Consider the following 24,704-nt stretch of genomic DNA (forward strand, 5'->3'; position numbering starts at 1 on the left):
CCTGCTTCCCAGGGTTCACTAAATGGCTGAATTTAAGTTTCAATCAATTCTTCAGTCAGTGTAAATCAGCACCTACAGGGTATTCTTAAATTACTACGGTAACATTATCTATTCTTACAGTTTGCAGCTCAAACTGCTGGGAATATTGGCAACAAATTATCACAAACAGGAAAGTTACAAATATCTTGCACTGCTGGAGAGGTGGGCTAAAACCAGCTGTAGAAATCAAAGGATGCTCAGTGTATTAAAATTCATTAAAATGGCATTGAGTTGAATTTAAAAAAAAAAATGCAGTAAATATTATCTAGTACTACAGAACTAATTACAGTAAAGTACAGTATATACCTAAAAACAGGCTTTGTCCTCCTTCTTTACTGACTGAGTTATTTTGTCTTCTGCTTGCACCTTTGTACATCTGAGTATTTGCTTTGCCTCATTCTGTCTAATCTGATATAATTCTCTATCCTGCTCCCTCTGAATCTGCTTATAAAGCTCAACCTCGTTATAGCGCGATCCGCTACAACACGAATCCGCGTACAACGCGGTCTTAGCGTGGCTCCAGAGATTTGAAAACCTCCATTTTGACGCGTGAGGACTTACCGGCATCTAGATCTCTCTCCTCTTTGCTCTCAGCTCTCTCCTCACTTTATATGGCTGTGTCCATGTGCTCTCCTCTCTGCAGCTGTCAAGACCTTCCATATACTGGTACCAATGCTTTACCTCTACACCACAGGCTTTTTCCTCTACAACACATTGCCACAGTGCACAGTCTACTATGTAAATGTTAAGTTTCTTTCCAAGGTCTATGACATCACACAGTCCCTGTGGTGTAGAGGTACAGAATCAAGCTAGCATATGAAATATCCTGGGTTTGATTCCTGTATGATACGGTATAATTTATAATTTATACAAAAATTTAAATAATAATTTATAAATTATTATTTTATTGTATAATTTATAAATTATTATTTTTAAATTATTATTTTAATTTTTTATAATGTGGCAATGTGCTGTAGAGGATACACCAAGCCTGTGGTGTAGAGGTAAAGCATTGGTACAAGTATATGAAAGGTTCTGAGTTCAATCCCTGCATGTGTGTTATATAAAATGTATTAATTAATATTAATGTTCAATTCCCACATGGTGTATGTGTGTATGTGTCTGTTAGCAATAAAGCATTGAATAGAATGTTTTTAAAAATGTGTGTTGTGCCATGCCACACACAAGAGCTAACAGCAGCAGAGAGGACAGCACGTGGACACAGCCCTATGAAGTGAGGAGAGAGCTAACAGCAAAGAGAGAGATCTAGATGTCAGTAAATCCTCACGCGCCAAAATTTTAACACGAGCCGGTTATAACGCAGTCTCATTTTGTGGCCCCCAAGGACTGTGTTATAATGGGGTTCAGCTGTATTTGGTAAAACATTTCTTTTTAGCTTTTCCAATTCCTGCTTCTTCCTTTGAAAACCATACTTTTTTTTCCTTTAATATTTACTAACCATGCTTAAGACAATGGTCTGAGGCTTTTAGTTTTGCATATTTTAGTTTTTCTCTCCACTTCTGCACTCTCCACCCTGCCAATGAATCCCTAATCCCATATCTGAAACGCTAACCCTTTCGAAAATCTAAAACTTTTGTTTTGTGTGGTATGACTCAGCCTCTGTCTTTATACAAAATCACACTGATAGATGATCACTGGAACCCACAAATCAGACGTACATCTGATACTCTGTCCCCATTGGTCAGTATTTTGTCCCAGATTGCTGTATTGTAAGTTTGCTCTTTCACTAATTGCTTGATAAATGTCCCTTTGAATGAATCCAGGATCTCCCTGCTTCTGGCTGAGTCTGGTATAGCTATGCTGAGTCCCAATTTCCATTGTATCATCTCTTAGTAATAGCCACAATATCCAAGTTATCTATTGTCATTATTGTACTTACTTATGGGATCTTACTTCCCGAACTTCATTTATACACGTTGGCCAAAGGATTTTGTAACTGCTTTTCCTAATACATTGCAATAAATCCCCCCCCCCCAACACATGCAGTACAGTAATGGGCAAAATAACTTTTATCCAGATTTGGATTATAGCTAATTTGCCCATTATTAAAACAAACAAGGGGCATCCTCATCAGCATATTGCAGGGCCATGTTCTCCATTGCCAGAAATAATACATGAAAAAACCCAATCTAATGGCCCCTAACCCCTTCATCAGCTTGACGGTTAATAACCGCTATAGTAATTAAGGGGTTAACCCACCTTCCCCTCTACCCACGCGAGAAGCCTAACCACCCACCCCGGACCAACTATACCCACCCTGTACCCATTGATTTGAATAGTGGTAAATCATAAGCCACTATAGCAGTCAATGGTCACTCTAATTAAAATACATGAAGGCCCAAAATACACAATAATAATACATACACAATAAAACACCACAATAAATAAAAACACAAGCCAACAAATTCAATTAATAAAAGCACTAACCAACAAAACAATGAAATAATTTTAACTAGTAGCCAACAAAGGAATTAATTAATAAAACAACTAGTCAACATATCAATTCAAACCAGGAGCCAACAAAATAATACAAAGATAGTTGCATGTTTAGTGTGTGTCAGGTGGAAGCTGCTGTCCCTCAAATAGCTGGATCTGTCTGTAGGTTTGCGGTATACAGAAGTCTGGTTGCATGAATACAAATTTATGCAACTGGTCGGGACACTTAGTGGTGGCTTAAACTGAGACCACAGTTTCATGAGTCACTACTGACACAAGAACTCTCTTCCCATGAGTGCTGAAGGCCATGTCTTTACATACTGAGCTATATGAATGCACATACAGCTGTCTCTTACACATACAAATACACAATGTAATTCCATCCCTATATACTAATAGGGACCACATAGTTTCCACACACACTTATAGTATTGCAACACCCTCTTACATTTCTGCACCTACCCACACCATTGGTATACACTCCCACTCCACAAACACCTTTTGTAAAGCGTCTTATACACTGTGGGCGCATTATAAATTTGTATTTACCTACATAATACCCACACATACACACATTCTTACATCAATAACATTCAGGGACATTTAAGACCTCAAGTCATAAATCACATACAGCACAGGAGGAGGGATAGGTTTCAGTCACAGATAACATTCCAATATGTACTGTTTTTAAGTTAAACCTTTCTTGCTTTATCCATTGGAACACCGCCGGAACAAAAGATTAGTGTATCTCGAAAGCTCACACAAATAAAAGCATTTAGTTAGCCACAGAACGGTATTGTTTATTCGTTTTTGATTATTAAAGCTCGGCTAACACGGTGCAGATACCTTTACACACACACATATATCTATATATATTTTCATGTATACTGTATATATACAGGTGGGCTATATATATATATCCCCTCAAACCTCCTCCCTCTAAATAACATATGGAAAGACACCAGTGCTCAAAAAGGAGCCCACTTTAGCTGAAAGGAACTGATGTTTTTTGAAAGAACACTAAGAAGTAGATGAAATTCTCCAGGCTTTTGTTATTTTCTTAAGGGCTACAGCATTGTTTTCCCTTTTCAGTGCCTATATTTTTAATAGTAGTAGCCCATGATTTCTAATATCACCTTTGACAACAGCATTAATTAAATATATTGTTTCTCACTTCATGAGTGATCATCATACGCAATGACTAGTGTTCTTTATGGTTGTTACAATGGTTGTCAAATGTGTTTGTCTAATCAAATAATCCCCTACCATTTTAATGATAGTAAAGTTCAAACATAGGACTGAGACCCACAGGCAAGAAACAAAACATACACGTTAAATTGGAAGATTTCTTAGCTGGCTGTCAAGAATTCTTTGGATAATTTGATGACCACTCAGACACTGGCAAAGCTAATGTAAAAAATATAATTCCCTTGGCATTATACAGTCATGAATATTCTTTGCTGAGTTCTAAAATCTCAAGTTCCTTTTCACTTTTAGCTTGTGTGTGTGTGTGTGTTTTGGCTAATTATTTTTTTATTTGAATAAGATGGAAATAGAGGTCATTAACCTGTTTTCATTTGACAAACATTTTTTAGTTGAAGTATATTCTTCCTTCCATCTTAAAATCTACTTCCATATGCTGTAAATGTAACAAAAAAACTAAACCTTTTACCAAGGGCGTATTTGGTTTTATATTGCTCATGGTTGTTTTCAGGTGTGTTGGAATTAATTAATTAATTTAATGTTTGCCTTAAACTAACACAGGGGTACTCAACTCTACTCCTTATGCCCCCCCCCCGCACCCCCCAACAGATCATGTATTCAGAATATCCTAGCTTCAGCATCGGGGTCTCAATCAGAGGCTCAGTATTAAACTGAGCCTCTGATTGAGCCACCTGTGCTGAAGCTGGGATATTCTGAAAACGTGACCTGTTGGGGGGGCTTGAGGACTGGAGTTGAGCACCCCTGTTAACTAACACATAAAAACATTTTTAAATACCCCCTTTCAAATGGGGTTATTGCACTTGTGCGCATACGCCTAGTCATTTCCATACCCAGAGAGGATAGTATTTCATTAAATTGTCAAAAAGAGGATCCTGTACTAAAAAGATGATTCAAAATGTCACAAACAAACTCTAACCATCTTCCTTCAATCAAATACATTAGTACAATATTCCACTTGCTGGAACAAAAATAAAGCTAAGCATGGCTTCATTACTTTCTTAGGACCAGGTACACTAAACCCCGTTAAACCCGGGAAAATAATATTAGGTTACCTAAATTAGTAACAGACGTTATTTTCCCTGAGTTTAATGTAAATATACAGTACCAAACTAAATGATATGCAAAACCAGCCTTGGTTTAACTAGTGAGAGAGTCGTTAATCCCCTGACCAGCCGTCAGTGAATATGCCACGTTAGGGGGAACTCTTTTTTTGCATATCATTAGCACTAATGATCAGAAAAATGTAACCACACTCTGCAGTTTGGTGCCTCTGGTCAACAATACAGTACACGTTCTAAAGAAGTTAATTAGTACGGAAGCAGACAAGGATATTTGATTTCTATTGGTACATACAGTACATTATATGTACTGTAAAAACAGATCCAGGTTTTGCTCAATTTTTTTTAGGTTGTCTTATTTTTTCTGAATTTGTTTGATTATATATTTTTTTCAATAACATGTCTTCTTTCGATAAAGATTAAAAACACTGATGCAGAACTATCACACTAATGAATGAGCACCTATATCTTAACTTAAAATTAGTTACAGTTTAGGAGCACCTAATTTCATATTTATCATAAATGTGTAAAATATTAAGAAAATTATTGACTTCTATATAACTTATCAAATCAAAATGTTAATTTATAACAGCATTTCAGTAAAGACAGCATTACATATTATAACCCATATCTATAAACAAGGCATTACTAATAACCACATATTTAATATCCTAAACTATTGTGCATCACTATAAGCATTCTTGGGTAACATAATTACAGTGAATGTTATACCATAAAACAATTATTTCACTATATGCCTGTTTCATTTCTTTGTGCACAATTCTCATTTTGCCATTTAATTCTAAAATAGTACGGAATTCCTACAAACTTGCCAAATAAATCATGGAGCAATGTATTACCACTACCGCTGGGTTATTTTTCAGATGAAAATTGTTGAAGTTACTATATTAAAATGGTCTGATATGATATTGTATAGACTAGAGAATATTATACATGCTGCAGTGTATATCTGTCTTTGCTCGATACCCTAGGTTGCATTGAGAACCTCAAATCAAGAGTAGGCGTTTACTGTGAATGTAAATAACTGGTCATGTAACTGGATATCGTGTTTAACAGATCTTGATAATGTGGAGGGGATAGCTGTGGACTGGATTGGTAATAATTTGTATTGGACAAATGATGGACACAGAAAAACTATTAATGTAGCTCGAATGGAGAAAGCCTCGCAAAGTCGAAAGACCTTATTAGAGGGAGAAATGTCACATCCTCGAGGAATCGTTGTGGATCCTGTTAATGGGTAAGAGCTTATACAGAGAAAAACACTCTAATGCTTATTCTAACAAAGTGGGTAAATAAATGAGGTTTCTAAAACTAATCTGGGGTTCATTAGTTGGATTCTTAGAGCACCAAACATGGATGAAAATGTTATATAAGATATACACCAGTGCTTATTTGTTCTGTTTTGATACCCTGGTTCTTCAATGTACGTGCACATGGTTACGTTGTAGCAATTACATACTTGACAATTGTTTTATCAGGTTAATTTAGAAGATGGTTTCTTCAATCTTCAGTGGACATCACACAATTATGCCATTTTACTAATAAAACAAGTGACAGGTCCCCAAGGAATGAAAGTTGCCAAATTCCATGTAAATTAGGAATGGACAAATCAATTGCAATTTCAATCTGGCCTCTTTCTGCTGCATTAATGTGCTTTCTAGAGATAGGAGAAAATTGGAATGAACATACTGTACCATTGAAAATCTACTTGACATGATCCATATGAATCCCAGTGAACCATATTATATCTCTTCATAAAATAACCTTCTCTATGGTTGTTTTGTTTTAAAGATTTACATCATGTATAAAGGGCTTGTTTTTCATTTACATTTTGCGTTAAACAGTTTCATTTTAATAATGAGCAATGCCTGCAAAATTCTACCAGTTTAAAAAAAAAAAATAGTGCCGACAATGAATATTGTTTTACCATTTTTCAAACTTTGTCCTTACACTATACTTTATTTGAAAATACAGTTTGGTTTAAAACCAGCAACGCTTCGAGTGTCGTGGCAGAAAACTGTACGCAAGTGCACCAGTTCTTGCATGAGTTATAAAGACACCAAGGCTATATTGCCAATTTCATAATACCCCAATCTCTTATTGAGCCCCTGCAAGGAAGGCAGAACGGTAAAGAGTAGAGATGGGCAAATGTTTTTTTGTAAATTTGGATCCGCAGCGGATCGGCCGGTTCTGTTGGCCTGCAGATTTCAGCAGATCAATGTCAAAAAGGGCGTTTGGGGGATTTTTAATTGTTATTACCAATACACTGTGCGGATTCCGCAACCTGTGGACAGATTTGTAGAATCCAATCGGCTGATTTATAAGAATCCGCCAATGAATTGCTGAATCCACGGATTGGATTCTATAAATCTGGCCACGAGTTATATCCAGTGGCAGTTCTTGATGAATCCACGCGTAATAAAACCGCCCAAATCCATTTGCGGATTTTTCATCGTGAAACAGATTTTGGGGGTAACATCGGTGACAATCTGGGAAACGGATTTCGGCAAATTCACCCATCTCTAGTAAAGAAACAATAGTGGTGGAGAAAATTCAGGTGAAGTACGGGTATGCTGTAAACCAACACTGTTCACCCTTTGGAGCCTCCATAACGTACCCACCACTCCAAGAGGTCCATTAGGTTGTGGCTGTCATGAGCTATCGGCTCATTTTGTAGGTGAGCAATGAATGCAATCTAGATGGCAGAAGATGATGATGTCATTGTTGTTGCGATCACATTAAGGCAATGCAAATGGACTTTGTTTTCTTGTTTCACTGTTAGTGTTATGGATGAGAAATCACATTTCTTACATTTGACCCAGGTCTGTTCACATTGACTTTTATTCCAATCAGAAAAAGAACGATGTCCCCACATTTAAAATGTTATACATCTGAGCGTGATCTGAGCAGCCTGTTACCCCACCATTACTCTCGGTTAGGGATGTGTGAAAAGTTTGCACAAATTAGCAAATCTAGCAAAAAATAAATAAAAGTGGGAAATAGCAGTCTTGATACTTTAAAGTTGGATTGAATTTCAAAAGTAAAAGTAATTGAAATGACTTTTTGCCCATTGACTTTTTAGCGTTAAGCAAAGTTTTGTGTCAAAGGTAACTTTTTCACGGAACTAAATAGGGTCAAATATGCAAAGATCGCTTAGGCATGTGAAAGGTTGCCACACTTCTAGTGTACAGTAGTACTGTATGTATTTGTGCGTATAAATGTATGCACAGTTGTATATTTATATATTTGCAACTTCAGAACCTGGAAGATCATTGGGGAGCAAACACACTGAGGCCTAACTCATCGAGCTTTTTCAGCACTTCCCAAACGATTTGGCAAGTTTGCTATTCAGAAAGCTACGAGGATCTGTCAGGAAGTGCATCTCCCAGAGCGGTAGCGCCGTGGCCTAAACACACCGAGTGGGAGCTCAAAAAGAGCTATGAAAATCTCATCGAGGCCAGCAAGTGGGAATTGAATTTTTTTTATTGCATCGTATTGAATCCGATACACATTAATACCAGCTCCAGAGACCCCTTGCTTCTATACTATGTAATAAAACTACATTTACAGGCAGCTTCATTACCATAGCGGCTAACTGCTAAGGTATTGAAGGGGTTAAACACCAGTGCCTGGTTTAGTTCCCAGTTTATTGGGGAATTGGGGGTGAGTGATGGTGGTATTCGGCCCGTGGTGGGTGTTTAGGGCTTTTGGGAGGGTTGCGGGCGGAGTTAATATCTTCATTACCTTGGTGGTTACTACTGCTATGGTAATGAAGGGGTTAACCCCTCCCGCTACATACCCGGTAGAAATAAACACCCACCACAGGCTAAATATCACCTTCACCCACCCCCGCTACCCACAATAAACATTAAAACATAATACTAGCCAATACACCCATTGATTGCTAGTGTGTTTACCTATGCGCTCAATGGGAGCAAAGATAACCCCAATGGCAATGAATGGACCTCATAGTTATCCATATTAAACACAGGACGCTCACTGGGTTTATACTTTGGCTTTTCCACATAATGACTTCTGCTCATTTGTAATTCTTATTTATACACACACTCAGGTATTTTTTCTGTCTCAGTTATTAGAATGAAGTTGATATCTACCATTTAAATCCACTGTCAAGGAAGCTTCAACATTCAATTATCATTTGCATTTCATATTTTGAAAGGACAATATCATGTGCAATCTTGTTTTCTTTTTTAGAAAAAAAAATTCTAACTTGTTTTTGTGCAAACCAAGACATAATGAATCAGGACATACAGAATACTCTTATGTTTTGCATCCTGCTTTTTTGTTTTCCCCTTTATTATTTTTGAAATTTCAGTCCAATATTGGGATCCCTGGAACTTTTAACTGGCCGTTAGCCTCCACACAGTAAGTCATATAAGGTTTCCATGGTAACCCCAGACAAAATAAAGTACTAAAAAAACAAAATAACTAATTATTCATATAGACAAAACCGTAAACAGAGGCAACAGAGAAGCATTCAAGTATAAAATCCCCATTGACATCAATGTTTTGTTTTTTTCTAAAACGGCCTGAACAGCTGGTTCAGAGTATATAGAATTTATTTACACAGCAGGGGAGTGGAGGATATGTACCACGGAGAAGGAAAAAGAGAACAACATAGAGTAGTATTGCAGGAACACTGGGTATATCAGATATATCTCTGAATGTTATACTCACAAACCAGTAAGAAGTACATTTTTAAAAAGGAATAATTCTACCATCTTCTTTAGACCAGCTGGAGCCTTGATTTGAAACTTTAAAATCCAATTCTGCTCTCTCTGCTGCAATCTAACATCTCTATTCCCCCCTCTTGGATTTCTTTGGATCTGTTCTAGTCCTCTACATCTCAAACTGTGGGAATCCCCATTTGGGTCTTGAGAGTTCTGATCGTTTTAAGCCAATAAATAACATAGACCACAAATTACAATTGATAAAATCTGGAACCTCAAAATATTGCCCTGTTGTTGCAGCTGTAACATTGTTGGCTCGAGACATGATTATTCCTTTTGTTTTGCCAAGGAAAGAGACATTTTGCATTTGGCTATTAGTCATTAAGCAAACTGGAAACCAGTGCAGTATGCTTTTCCAATTTTGAGCTTATTAAAAACAATTTTGGCCTGATAACTAATTGTACTACTCAGAATTGGATCAAAATGCAGTCATTCCCAGTGTTTCCTAAGTATTGGTAAATCTTGAAATTATATTGATTGCAAAAGATAATAAAAATAGGTACTTTAACGAAATCTGGGACTACCTTCCTTTCCTTTGGCATACAAAGAGTCTCACAGCCATAACAATTTAGGATTCATACCCTTTGGGTTAATATCAATTGATCTGCAAAATCTCAATCATTAGACTAGAGCAATTGCTCTTAATTATATTACTGAGACAATTTTTTCAATAATCCAAATAAGAATTAAAATCAACCTATTTAATGAAATTCTTAATTACAATAGAATTATACTAAATAGTGAGGATCAATAAAAGAAGCCAGGTCCTCAGAATATTCAGAATATATAAGAATATCATCAATATATCTACACCAATACTTCTTGAAGGGATTATTATTAAACATGTCTTTCCTCCCAAAATATTATAAATAATCCAACATTATTTGGGGGAAAATGTGTCCTCATTGTTGTTCCATTAATCTGCAAGTAAATCTGGTGATACCTACCTACCTACAATAATTGTGCAACAAAAAAATGGTTGCTGTCCAGAATAAATTGTTGTTAAACCAGAGGTCAATTATTGTACATTTCTAATAAAAATTATATAAATGGCAAGCAAACCATCATTGTGATGGACGCAGTATTTAAGATTTAGTTTGTGCAGTGGGATATTAATTTAACAGAATTATTATAGAAAACATGGGATGATTTAGCAAAGTCTCCCTTCTGCTAAAGCAACATCACATGTATCAAACAACAGCATCAGGATTATTATATTTAGGTTTGTTACACTGTATGAGGTATATAGACCTTAAAGCCCATCACTAGAGTAAGAACACCATGTTTTGGGGAGAGATGAGTAGGATTTAACCCCAGATCATTCATTAAACTGTGGATTCGGCCACTATCACAGAAACTCCCATTGAAATCAGTGGGCGTTTCTATGCAATTGTGTCCTGTGATTGGCACTATAGAGCCCCCTATATCTTTATTTAATCTGTTCTTGTTTCTGTTTAAAATACTCACAAGATGAGAATCCTTGTTAGTATAAAAACAGAAGAATCTTTTACGTGAGATCCTATATGATGGAAAAAGAATGGAGGAAGGCTGTGTATAAGATAAGCATTGACTATAAACCACTGGAACATGTTAAGTGGCATTGTCATTCAGTTCCTAGCATAATTGTGACAAACCATTTGTAACTTGAACAAGTGAAGAAGAAACAGTAATTGCCCTTTAACAAGTCATATAAATGTTTAGGACTTTTATTGATTTATTGTGTTTCTCAACATTGTGGGAAGAATATTGACCCAGACCTAAAAGGTTGTCTGTATCACTTCTAGACAAGTGATGTGCAGATCATAGTGATAGCTAACACTGTTTAATGTAATGTAGTTCCATTCAGATTTATTGCTCTGCTTAAAGGCAAGGGCATTTAAATTGCTTTTTCTCCTGCCTCTACATTTCTACAAGTACATTACCCTCCCTTTTGTAGTATTATCTGGGAAGGAGAAGAACAAGTAATAAACAGCTAATTGTCCCTAGGATACTACCTACATTTTTTACAGGTGTGCATTATTTACATTAAACTCAGATGCTGCATATTGATTATATAACCAAACCTATAGCATTTACCTGTAGTTTACTGTTTAATTATTTGTTTACCTCATCCAAGTAAGCTATGGGGCATATTTAGCTGTGAATTGATCTTCAGTGATCGCATGCTTTATTAACAAGGCATGATGATTGACATCTTTAACTTAGGTCAAAACATTAGTGAATTATTACCCTTTCAAATGTCAGAAACAAAGATATGTTCTTTTCGCTGATAGGATGATACATATATATGTATATTCAATATAAAGATCCATTGCTTCAGGCAGGCAGACATCATTTAGTTTGCTCGAAAAACACAATGATTACAGATTTCAATGTAGTTTCAGGCATCTTCAAATGTATAAATAACTGAAGGGATGCAGATTTTGTTAATGGATGCTTAAAATGTTGTGAAACAAATAATAGTGTAGCTCGATATGCTTTATACAGTATGTTATTCATAAAAGAAAAGACCTTTACTTTAGCATTCTAAAAAAAGGCTGGTCATTTTTTTTTTTATAATGTAATTAAAACCTGGTGCACAGGTCACATTATTTTAACATTTTAGTTAATTACTAAACATTGACCTTTTTTTATTAAATGTCTGAGAAGTGAGACACCAGGATCCAAAATAAGAGAACAATTCAAAAGTTAAGCAAATACCCCCCGATATCTTCAGATTTTGTTGTGTACAATATGATGTGAATCACACAGTTTTTTTTTTTTTACAGAGCTGCAGATATTTAATGTATTCTAGATACTCCTATAATTTAGGCATGTTTTCCACATTATTCTCATGTAGTACTTTTTAAAAAGAAATTTGAGAAACAGACAGTTTTTTCAAAGTTGTATATATATATATATATTGGAGACAATACGTAATAAGAAGCTTTAAGGAATTTTTTTTTGTTAATTTGTCATGCGTTATCAACTTTTAAAGACAGCAAAACGTTTTGCATCTTTAATTGGAGTAAACTTATTTCACATAATTATGAAATACAATAGGCATGTTGAGCTCATTGGATTTACAGCATATACAATCTGCATTTTTATTTGCCTATAATATTTATTCTGAAGGAAACAAAAAAATGTTTTGGGCACAAAACGCCTACAAATAGAATCATCTTTTTTTATTGTCATTCCGTAGCTGGATGTACTGGACAGACTGGGAGGAAGATGAAATAGGGGACAGCGTGGGAAGAATTGAAAAGGCATGGATGAATGGCTTTAAAAGACAGATTTTCGTGACATCAAAGATGTTATGGCCAAATGGGTTATCACTAGACCATGAAAACAGTGTATTGTACTGGTGTGATGCTTATTATGACCACATTGAACAGATCTTCTTAAATGGGACCCTCAGAAAGGTAAATTAAATATAATTATTTGATTCTACATAGCTTATTTTTATCGAATCTGTTGTATTAATGCTATAATTTCATATATTTTGGGAAAGGTTGATTATTAAAGCAGTTTCTGTTAGCGTCTTACACTAACAATGTTTTTACATCAATATTTCTGAAAAATACCACCATGGGGATGAGGTCACATGAAGTATGTGATTAAGAGGTCAATGAGAATTAAAGGCAAATGATACAGTCCACCCAGAAGGAATTGTACCTTTACTAGTGACATTTGTTAGTCAGAACTGTCATTTACCATATCCTACGTAGCTTGTATTAAAACGTTTTAGCACATCATACTCGTTTCAAGGGACCTCCAGTGATGATGTTAATTGGCATAAAAGATTAATTCCTTCTACTTAAGTAACCTGCTTTTTATGACTTTCACATGCTAAACAAGATTGCAACCCTTTGTGTGAGGAATGTAGTATGAACTGTATATTATGAATGTATTGTTATCTGACTATCACTTGATGTTTTTTTTTTCTTTCAGGTAGTAGGTAGTGGGAAAGAGTTAAATCATCCATTTGGACTGTCCCATCATGGTCAATACATCTTTTGGACTGACTATATGAATGGCTCCATATTCCAGTTGGATTTGAGAAATACAAATGTTACTCTTCTAAGACATGAAAGGCCACCGTTGTTTGGACTCCAAATTTATGATCCCAGGAAACAGCAAGGTACAAAGTATATATTGAGCAACCCATAAAACAATATAGTACAGTAGATACAAGAAATAAGTACAATAGTGATGGAAATCCCAGAAAAATCTATTACAAGTGTGCTTGATACCCAGATATTGCACCATCATGAAACTCAGATCTACAGATCGCAAACCAGGTGAAATGTGCCAATATTTTTTTTTACGAAGAAATCTCACCAAGCGTATTTGAAGAAATATAATAATTCCTTTAACAGAAGAGTAAATATTTGTCTTATCATTGTACTTCTTACACAAGTGTTTGTCAAGGAGACCCTACTTTTAGTTTAAGGATTTTAGGATTCAATTATTTTTGTGGAGAACTTCGCCATCTTTGTTTATTTCTTATTATAAAACTCTCATTTTAACTAGATGGTGCTGTTCTATTAAGAATCTTCCATTGTCTGATGACACCCCCATTCAAGTGAATGAGCCATAACATGTCTTCGGGCCCTTAAAGTGGTCTTACTGCATAGTGCTACTTTGTAAATATCATTCCTTATGTCCAATTCACTTGAGTTGGCCATAATAGTCTATCCAGTTATTATTATTATTATTATTATTATTATCCATCACTGGAATGTATCTAGTGGGATAGTACTGCTTACTGTAGTTCAAGGGTGCAAAAACTTTTGCAGATGCGCCTCCCCCCTGTCTGCTACCCCTGGTGCTCGCGCCCCCTTTACCTCAGTTCCCGGCGTCAAATGGCACCGCAGGATCATGTAACCCGTGGCATCATTTGACGCTGCATTGCCATGGCGACTTGTCAACCGCCGTCTGAATCTCGGTAAGTAATAGGTTGCAGATGCCTAACGCAATCCCGCGGCATTTAATTGAAATGCCGTGGGGAAGAGTGCAGGGCCTCTGCAACCACCGCGCCCCCTACAAAAATCTCCCACCTCCCCTGGCGGAGGAGCCCCCCAGTTTGCACACCCCTGGCTAAGTTCATTGTAATTTGACTTATAGTATTATGCTAATTAGGAGGTGATACATGCTTTTTCTCCAATATGTCCTTACTTTATTTAAAACTGGGTGTTTTACAATAGTTTTTATATTAGTTAGGATTTCTATGATTAATGTTGTGGCATTTGTTTCCCTCCAAAAGCACAGCTGCACCAACAGAAATGTGTATTTTAAAATATTTAGGGAGTGTAGCTTCTCCCATTCTTTCAAGTTTGTCCTGTTCTCGAAATTCCTGATTTGATATGTGCGTGTAACCTGCTTTTAATAAGTTCTGCTTCTATCACTGATCATCCCTGATGGTAATGAAGGCAAACAACTAACTTAAGCTCTTTAATTTGCCATTGATTAACTAGTTCTTTGATTCAATTTATTTCCTGGGGGAGGATCTGCAAATTTGCCCATAACACTCCCATTTTTTAATCACTTACATATAATTACGACCCATTTAGTGGGCATGAAAGGCAATGCAGAGAATGCAAATCTGGGCACAAATTATGGGGATACCAGGAGGAAATTAAAATTGATAAACTCAAGTACAATGTGAAGCATTTGACCTGACTTTTACCAATAGTAATACTAATAATTTTTTTTCATATACTGTAGTACAATTGGACTCAAAGAGCTTGACTACAGTATAGTGCGACAAACAAAGCACATACAGTAGGATTTTAATGACACAGTCCCTGCCCAGATGATATTACAATCTATGTTTTTGGTGCTTGAGGCACAGGGAGATAATGTGATTTTCCCAAGGTCACAAGGAGCTGTCTCTGGGATTTCAATCAGGTTCTCCTTCTTGAAACTCAGTGTCATAGTTATCAGAATCAGTGCCTTTACTCACTGAGCCGCTCCTTGTCTATTTTCTGTATTTTAAATGACCACCTAATCTTTAGCATAAAGTACACCCAGCTTTCTTTTTACTTCATTTTATTTAATAAAGACTGACAGTTGGCTGCATCTTTAAGCTTGGCAGAGAATGTAAATCATTATTTAGCTCCTTATTTAGCTATATTTAAATAGCTGGATAATGTAGCATGGCCACAGATAATTTTTCTGTGTTTAATATAGGTATCGGATTTAATCTTCAATTATTTCCATTGCCCTACAAGATTAACCTCTCTGCTCTTCTGCCTCTAAAGGGGTTAAGATTGATTTTTAAATCTAACCAATCTGTTGCTGAAACAATTATCTGATTTATAGTTTTTACCCCATATATGTAGCCATGAGCTGTGTACTGCTACATTCCTGTGCTGTGTGGGGAGAGGTAGGGAGGGGGCCTGCAGTTGGGCAATAAGTTGTTGGCCTCTGGAAGCAAAAGGGTTGGGCGGGAGTTCTCGGCTCTGGTCCTCAAGACCTCCCCAGCAGATCGGGTTTTGGAGATGTCCCTGCTTTGACGTGGGTGGCTCGGTAAGTGGCTCAGTTGGGGGCTGGGCCACCTGTGCTGAAGCAGGGACTGGTTGGGCCACCTATGCTGAGGTAGGGACTGATTGAGACACCTGTATGGATATTGTCTAGCTATATACATTAATTGGGCAGCAAACTCATGCTTACTGACTTGCATAGTAGATACTGGAGATATCTCTCATATGGACCCAGCCATATACACACTGCTTTCTCATGGCTCTCACCCATGCCTCCCTGCCACCTCCTCCCCTGCTAATGGTGTTAACTTATCTAATTTAATACTGACTAACCTTAAAACTCGCCTCACAAATCAAGCATCCCGATAGCCTGCACTCATGGCTATTGTCCCACAGTCACTCCTACCAACAATTGTGACCAAGCACTGCCATGTACAGCACTTATTCCATCACCTGCTGTCTCTGTAATTCTCCCATCATACCACTTAGATTGTAAACTCTTTGGGGCAGGGATTTATTTTCCTATTGTCTGATCTTGCTGCTCTTATTGAATTATTATAATTACCTGTAATGTATTCTTTGTGAAGTGCTGGGTACACTTTTGGCGCTATATAAAAAAAGATATACTGTACATACATACATACATATTTTCCTATTGTCTGATCTTGCTGCTCTTATTGTTTTATTATAATTCCCTGTACTGTATTCTTTGTGAAGTGCTGAGTACACTTTTGGCGCTATATATAAAAAAAAGATATACTGTACATACATACATACATACTCTATGTATGAACTTTACTATATTGCATGTCACTCTGTCAGTACTCTCATAGCTGTACTGTTCTGGGTGGGGAACATATACCCCTATTAGGGGGATTACTTCTCCTCTGGCTCATAAATGTTTAGTCTTATTGAGATTCAGTAGCTCCTTCTTCCCTTTATTCCACTTTTAATTACTTTTCATGCTCAAACTACATTGATACATGTTTTAATTTATTGAATACTATATTTTACAAGGGTGCTGTGCAACTCAGTGATTTGTTTGGCAGTGTGCACCCCCTGTACCCTCAATTGTTTTCTGCCCTACAAGATTCTCACACTTATATTCCATGCTTTTCAGTTGCCATTTTTTACAAGTAGATAATATATTGTGTTTTCACAATATCACTTAATTCACGTAAGGCTTTGTCCATAGTGAAAGCGAGCGCGAGCGCTACAGTGCTACTTGCCTCACGCGAGCTTTCCTCTCCGGCGATGTGTGGACTGTACTGTAGGTTTTTGGAAAGCGAGCGAGGGAGTGGGCGCGGTCATGATGTGGAGGGGCATGTCCATGAAGTGTCATGCATGAGAACACGCCTATAGCATATAATAAAATGCATAATGCCATGCAATTTACAGAAGTATTCTGCAAACATATATATACACTATGTCATGCATGAAAACATGCCTCAATTTTTTTTTATAAAATGTGATGCATTAAAATAAGCATTGAACACTACAAAAAAAAAGCAACAATTATATACAAGTTATGGACAATACATCAGAAATTTCTCTCAATAAATTATCATTGATATTTCTGTCATGGTATGAATTAAAGATTCACGATTGTAAACCTCAGAAATCAAATTGTCAATAGTTGAGTTGTCCATATTCTCACAGCAAGCACAACTCAACTGACAAAAAGTAATTTGAACAGTATCCAGGCAGAAAAGCTTAATACATTTTCATTGGCTGTTAGCCGCTCCAATGACCAGCCTGTCTCGCTGCAATAGCAAATAAGTTTGGCTGCGTCCATAGAGCGTGCAGCCGTGCGGAGGTGCACGGAGGCTGAGGGAAAGCGGGTGCTTTCCCTGGCCATAGTACTCGGGCCGTGGGGGGCGTTCCCATTGACGTCAGGGAGCTGGTTCACCCTCATTGGGCGAACCACTCACGTGACTGCCCTATCGCACGAGAAATCAGTTTTAACTGATTTCTCGCTCATCGCGCACCCCCTCCTGCCTCCACATGTACGCGCCAGCACGCCGCATGGACGCAATCACTGCCTTGAGGCAGTCTGATCGCGCAGCGTGCGGACGCGTCCGCGTGGTCATCCATACCATGGATGCAGCCTTTGTCTCCTCTGCTTTTGGTATCCTTGTAGCTCACGTGCATGTGCAAGCTTGCGCTAACTATGGTCATGCACTTTGGAATAGACACGTTTGTTTGTAGCGCAAGCTATGTAGCTCGCACCGTATCTTGCACTTTGGACGAGGCCTAAGGCCCTTTTTATAGTTGGCGCACGCACCAGTGTGAATGCTTGTGCACGTGATGCACACATTTTGTGTGTTTGGGTCCATGCTGTGTGCGACAGGCTTGGAAGCTGTTACTGTGTGTGTGTCGCTGGGTAACTATGTGTGTCACTTTGATGTGGTCTGTGTGTTTGTGTGTCATTGGGGAAGCTGTGTGTGTTTGTCACTGGAACACTTGGTGTCTGTCACTGGGACAGTGTCTCTGTGTGTCACTGGGAATCTATCAATGAGTGTGTGTGTCACTGGAATGCTACATGTGTGTCACTGAGACCCTGTGTCTGTGCATATCTGTCACTGAGACTAGGAAGTTGTGTGTGCATGTCACTGGGAAGCTGTGTGTGTGTATTTATGTGTGTGTGTGTGTGTATAGATTGTTTGAAAGTTAATAATGTATTATATAATATTTAAAAAATGAAAAAAAACAGACATGAGAATAAATTATTTATAACATGTGCAACTTTGATACAATGTTTGCATATATTATTTACAGATGCATTATTAGCATTTGAGCATGTTTATGTGCAACTTCGTGTGTTTGTACCCACAGAAACTGTATACATTTTTTGGGTTGATATTGTTAGGTTTTAATATATTATTAAATGTATATTTAGGAGATATTGTTGATATAATATATTTTTGAGGTATTTTATGTATTATTTTTAGCCTTTATACGTTATAGGATTATTGAGCTTAATACATTTATATATTATATATAGTTCTTTATAGTGGTATATGTTTTTAATTAATTTTAATTATGTTAAATGTTGCTATTATTCATATTGAGGTTATTGTTATGTCACTAATATATACTGGGGTGCCCTGTTAATCAATTTTCTATATGGAAGTTAAGTTATACATATTCAAATTACATTTATGCTCTTTGTAGGGGCGTAGCTTATACAAATTGACGCACCAATTGGATTATAGACACTCCAGTGTATATATATCTAGTCATTTCTGTTCACGAACATTCCCTTTGATAAAGTTACATTTGTTGTGACGAAACACGTCAGGGACGTACATCACGACACTACGTCATTACGTTGCGTGCACGCTTCACGGCCGGAGCGTGTAGGAGCTGCATTGAGGCCAACTCCAATGCCACACTGTGTGGAGGATTTCAATTGATCATGCAAAGGACGGATGCTGTCAGGTGCATTGCCTAAAGATTCCGGTTGGACTGCTAACACGTCACGGGACGGTTCCTGCATCGGTGGTGATCTTTTTGTCACAAATTGCTTGTTTATCACTTATACTTTGTAAGTGTTTTTAATCCCTCCACCATTCCCTTCCCTATATTAAATGTACAGGATCACACTATGGGGCGTGCGCTCTCTGTCTTCTTTTTGTATCTATAGATTCTGCTTTGGAAGTGGTTCTTCCATTTGAGAGCTGCCGTGGACCCCTGGATTCTGTACAATTTCCTGCATTACCTATCAGGACTGATTTTGGGGTTTGGACATTTACACGTGGACTGTATATTATTTTTTTTATATATATTTTTTATTATTATTATTATGTTTATATATTAGAGTGTATATTTTAGTTTGTCAATATTAATTTTGCATTTAATACTCATTATAGGATTGTTTTTTATCTTGAAATTTAGCACTTTGAAAGCACACACACACACACACACACACACACACACACACACACACACACACACACACACACACACACACACACACACACACACACACACACACACACACACACACACACACACACACACACACACATATATACACATATATATATATATATATATATATATATACACATACATACATTGCAGCCTCACCCTGAGCGGTGCGAAACCATACTTTTCTAAGTCTCCCCCCCCCCCCCCGATCGGCCAGCTCCACGCTCACTGCCATGCGCGCGGACCTAGTATAGAACGCCTGGCTAACCACAGCCAATTATAAGTGCCGCGTGCACGGCAGAGCAAGCGCGCCCACTATATTACGGGCCTAAAGCAGCAATCCTGCAAAGCTGAAGAGCAGCATTTTCAGCTCTGATGACCGTCTGGTTCCAGAGTTTTTAGCAGCGGTGGATTTTAAAATCCCCTGCCCCTAGGCAATTAGCTGTAGCAGCTGCCTCCTTGCTGCCGACACCCTCCTCCTTCTGAACTGCAGCATCAAATCACGCCATGATGTCACCAACATGTCATTGTCATTTGCCATGCCATTTGCTACCCCCAAATTTTACTGCCCTAGGCCCGGGCCTAACTGGCTTAATGGGAAATCCGCCACTGCTTACCAGTGAAGGTACCGGTATCACTTGTTGGTTTTGTGCTGGGATTTATATGGCCACCCAATAGTAAGCTGCAACATCTCAATGACCGCGTGATGTAGGCCACCATTTTGTTTCCCTTACAGAGAAAGAAACACTGGCACCTTCAACGGTATGTTTCTTAGTAAACTGGTGGTGCCCAGAGTAGAGTGGTTTATCTCTAGGGTTCCTCCTGGAAAAAAAAGGAGGTAAAAAACAAACAAATAAACAAGCAGACAGGATTTCTGCTTAAACAAAAAAGTGTAATTGTAATTGAATTGCACACATTAATCACATGTAACATGTTTTTTTTTTTTTTTATATATATAATAAAGTCTCCCAGCTGCAAAACTGATATAATATTGCTGTAAAAAAAAAAACAGCCTCTAGGAATTCATTTTAGAGCATAAAGTAACCCTTAAAATAACCTTTTTTGTTGTATTTCAAACTAGACTCATCACCAGAATTATGTTAATGGGGGAAGATAAATATGCTCATACTCATAGAGAAGTGGCATGGCTGTTAATAGACTAAACACAAAACGACTTCTTATTCCCATAATAAAACAAATTGACATCATTCATGAAAGATTGCTACCAGGTCACCTCTTGTCATCATTTCAAATCAAATACAGCAAATGATCAACAGAAGTCTAGACGTTTTGCATTTGTTAAATGGTAATACTGGATTTAAAATTGCTGGTAATATTACTAAATAACTTTTGAAGTTACAAGGAATATGGTTCCATGCAAATTACCCTTACACTATCATGAAAACATCACATATCAATGCAGTTTCATCAATTTTGTTCTGCTTCTATGCAGAAACTTACAGTCTGATATTATTTTAATATTTAAAACCACACTTAGAATGATTGCATATCTGTTAATCTGCAGGTGGAATCTCACGTAACAATTCTGAAGAGCATGTACTGTAGGTGAGAATGTTGAACCTAATTATTAGATCTTTAAAACTGAGGCACAAACATCTGAGCTTCAAACACCACAATAATATACAGTTTTATCGGGGAGCAGGGAATGTTGCATGATCGAGTAATGTGTACGGTAATAAGGTTGCATTGATTAAGGTTGAATTCTAACCAATTGCTAAGCAAACCAAAATGACACTGCTGGAAGATTAAAGAAATAACTTAATATTGTTTATGACAAGACAAGAGTCATTGCAAATGTGCAATGCTATGACAACAATTCTGTTTGATTTCTACATCCCTGGAGGGTAAAGTCTACACAAAAAGTAATGACAAAGCTGTAGTTGAACGATCAATTGTTTTTAATTCACCAGAAAACATGCTTGCTTCCATTTCAATACAATGAGTCAAACACAGCAACGTTTCTATTTTAGGGTCAAAGTTACAGTGCCAACTTATGGGAAAAAAAACAAAGAAAGGAAATTAAAACAAACAGCACGTTTTAATCTGTTTTGCATTTTACACATGCTTGTACCTGGCTAGACCGGCTTTGATAGAGATGTACGGTTCATTATGTAGTTGTAATGCAAGTGTGTTCTTTTTCTACTCTATAATGGTGCAAAGCCGCATGGCTAAAAAAAAAGATCACCCTCATATATTGTAAAGATCTTAACACTGTAATTATCTTCCTAGCACAGATGTAATCCACTTAATGAAAACATGTGACTGCTTTTTTTTGTTTTAGAAATTAAAAAGATATCAAACATGAAGGAGTAGCCCTCTCCCAAGCTGAGACTTGGGAGGTGTTTGGGTTCCTTAGGAAAATAAAAGTTGTTTAAAAAAATAAAATAGTATTTTGTTACTCCTGATAACAGTACCAACGTGTTTCATTGGTACAGAGCTGATTTCTGAACTGATGCTGGTTTCAACTCTAATACTGTGCAAGTAGTTTGGGGTACTGACTACTCGTGAAATCATAGTGTACAGAATAGAGAATGGAATAATTGTACATGTCCTTTGTTCTGGGTAACGGGGCCTGCACTGCAAACTGTTACTGATAATGTCTAGCCTTATCCAGAAATAGAAATATAGATGTATTTATAACGTATTCATCTATATGAGTATTGCTGGCTTATAAGAATTAACTAGCAAATATATGTTTGTAGTCTTATCCAGACATGAGAATATAGATGCATTTATAAGTTATCCATCTATAGAAGTATCTCTGGCTTATAAGAATTAATGAGAAGAACAGAAAGCGCACACTTCTTGGTGCAATAACGTTTTACTAGATTAATGAGACAAACAAACAAATAGTGGTAATACACTCACAGTAAACCACGTCAGCCCGTTCCCTGCCTTCTCCCTCACAGTCTTCAGCTATTTTTCTTCTGCCCACATAAAAAATGGCCGCCACACGCTCCGCTCTGAATCTTCTACTGTCAACGGGCTGACGTGGTTGGCCCGGGCTGGAGTGAGATCATCCCTGCAACCGCCAGGGTTGCTGCGACGTCGTACGGAGGAGGTTACATGGTGACGCACTAGGGAGGCGTCACGAGAGACAGCAAGAACCTCCTATTACCGGAAAGGCGGAAGCAAGCAGCGGACGCGCTGCAGCAACAGGCGGAGTATCCCGCCGTGAGGACAACTCTGCATATCTCCAGCGCGGATCTGTGGAATACGGCTAATTGCTTATTTTATTCGGATGTTTGTGAGTGTATTACCACTATTTGTTTGTGTAACGGTATTCCTGGCCCGGCCTGACCCACCCAATCTCACATTGGCCCCTGTGGTCTAACCGGTCCCCATTACAGTATGGTAGTGTCTGGTGGTGCACCTGTTGGCAACAGGACTCCTGAGTCTCCTGCATGATGGTGTGTGGGGAGGACCCGTCCAGACAGGCAGCTGAGGTAGTGTGCTGAGTCCTACCTAGTTCCAGTGCAGCGCCTCCACCTCATCAGGGTCCCTGCGTCCGCATGGGGATGGTCCTGTTGAGGAACTCCTCCGTGGTGCAACCTCCTGTGTAATCATACTCTCACACACAGGGGTCTTTCTGATCAGCTCCATCTTTATTGTACAGGTGGGCATAGCTGCCCTCCACAATGGGGTGTACTCAGCCAATCATTTTCCAGCCGCTTCCCTTTAGTAGGTATGTCTCCTAGAATAGGGATTCACTGCTCTGTGCCAGGTCCCTGGACACAGACTCCTATATCAGCTACTATAACATAATTTGTCCACCAGTCTCTGAACTCTGCAAACACCTTGCAAGAACTTGAACTCCTTCCTCAACTAACTGTTAGTCACCGTGCTGTGCCTTATGTAACTTCTGAGGCTGACACACCTCTGACATCACTAACCATGGAGTCAGAGCATGTGACCAGTCCCATCCATACACAGGGCACCCCACCAGGGTGTGAGGGAAAACCTCCATGATTACTGCTGACATGCCCACACTTACCAGGCCTTGCTGCCAGCAGGAGAGATGAATGTAGGCATTTTACATGACCGCTACATTTGTTTGTCTCATTAATCTAGTAAAACGTTATTGCACCAAGAAGTGTGCGCTTTCTGTTCTTCTCATCCTATTTAGTCATCATTGAAGTGCTGGGTTAGCACTTCCAACTGAGGAAGCGCCACCTTCTTTGTGTACTGTTTCTGGCAACAGATTGGACTCTAAGGTTGTATATAACCCCTTAGGGGCCAACTTAAGGACATTTATACATTCATATTTGCTTGTTGTGAAGCGCCTGTAGCTGAACTGTTTATATTGTGATTATTTAACACACTTATCCACTTAACTTTGAGCAAAACTATTACTTAAGGAAATAGATGTGTAGATATGTGTTCCAATAGGATACACATGCACACATGCACACCCTGGTTTATGAGAGTTATTGACACAATAGAGGTGGCTTCCATCAAATAAACAGCAATTTATTAGTACAACAATTACACGGTTTGACTAATTATACTTCCTTATAAGATTTGTACTTATTACAGGCCTAACAAAACAATACAATACAGTTCATCCTATCTAACAATACATTGATACAAAACACAGATATATACAGATTTACAAGTGCACAAGAATTATGATCATAATTACCTTAAATGATATCTGTATGACTTCCAACAGGTCTCTGAGCTCTCACTCCAAAATCTCCTTCTCCTTTTCTAACTAACGGAAACCCGGTCTC

The 24,704-nt window shown here is 37.8% G+C and overlaps 1 protein-coding gene across 1 annotated transcript in view; it reads left to right on the plus strand.

Annotated features, from left to right (window-relative positions):
• LRP1B (LDL receptor related protein 1B) overlaps positions 1 to 24,704 on the plus strand; it is a 1,102,312-nt gene that overhangs the window by 575,454 nt on the left and 502,154 nt on the right. The window contains exons 12-14 of the mRNA XM_075610066.1: positions 5,856 to 6,036; positions 12,735 to 12,954; positions 13,484 to 13,673. Coding sequence (XP_075466181.1) covers positions 5,856 to 6,036; positions 12,735 to 12,954; positions 13,484 to 13,673 — 591 coding nt within the window. The remainder of the gene's footprint in view (positions 1 to 5,855; positions 6,037 to 12,734; positions 12,955 to 13,483; positions 13,674 to 24,704) is intronic.

This window comes from Ascaphus truei, chromosome 7 (genome assembly GCF_040206685.1).
Source record: "Ascaphus truei isolate aAscTru1 chromosome 7, aAscTru1.hap1, whole genome shotgun sequence".
Classification (NCBI taxonomy): domain Eukaryota; kingdom Metazoa; phylum Chordata; class Amphibia; order Anura; family Ascaphidae; genus Ascaphus; species Ascaphus truei.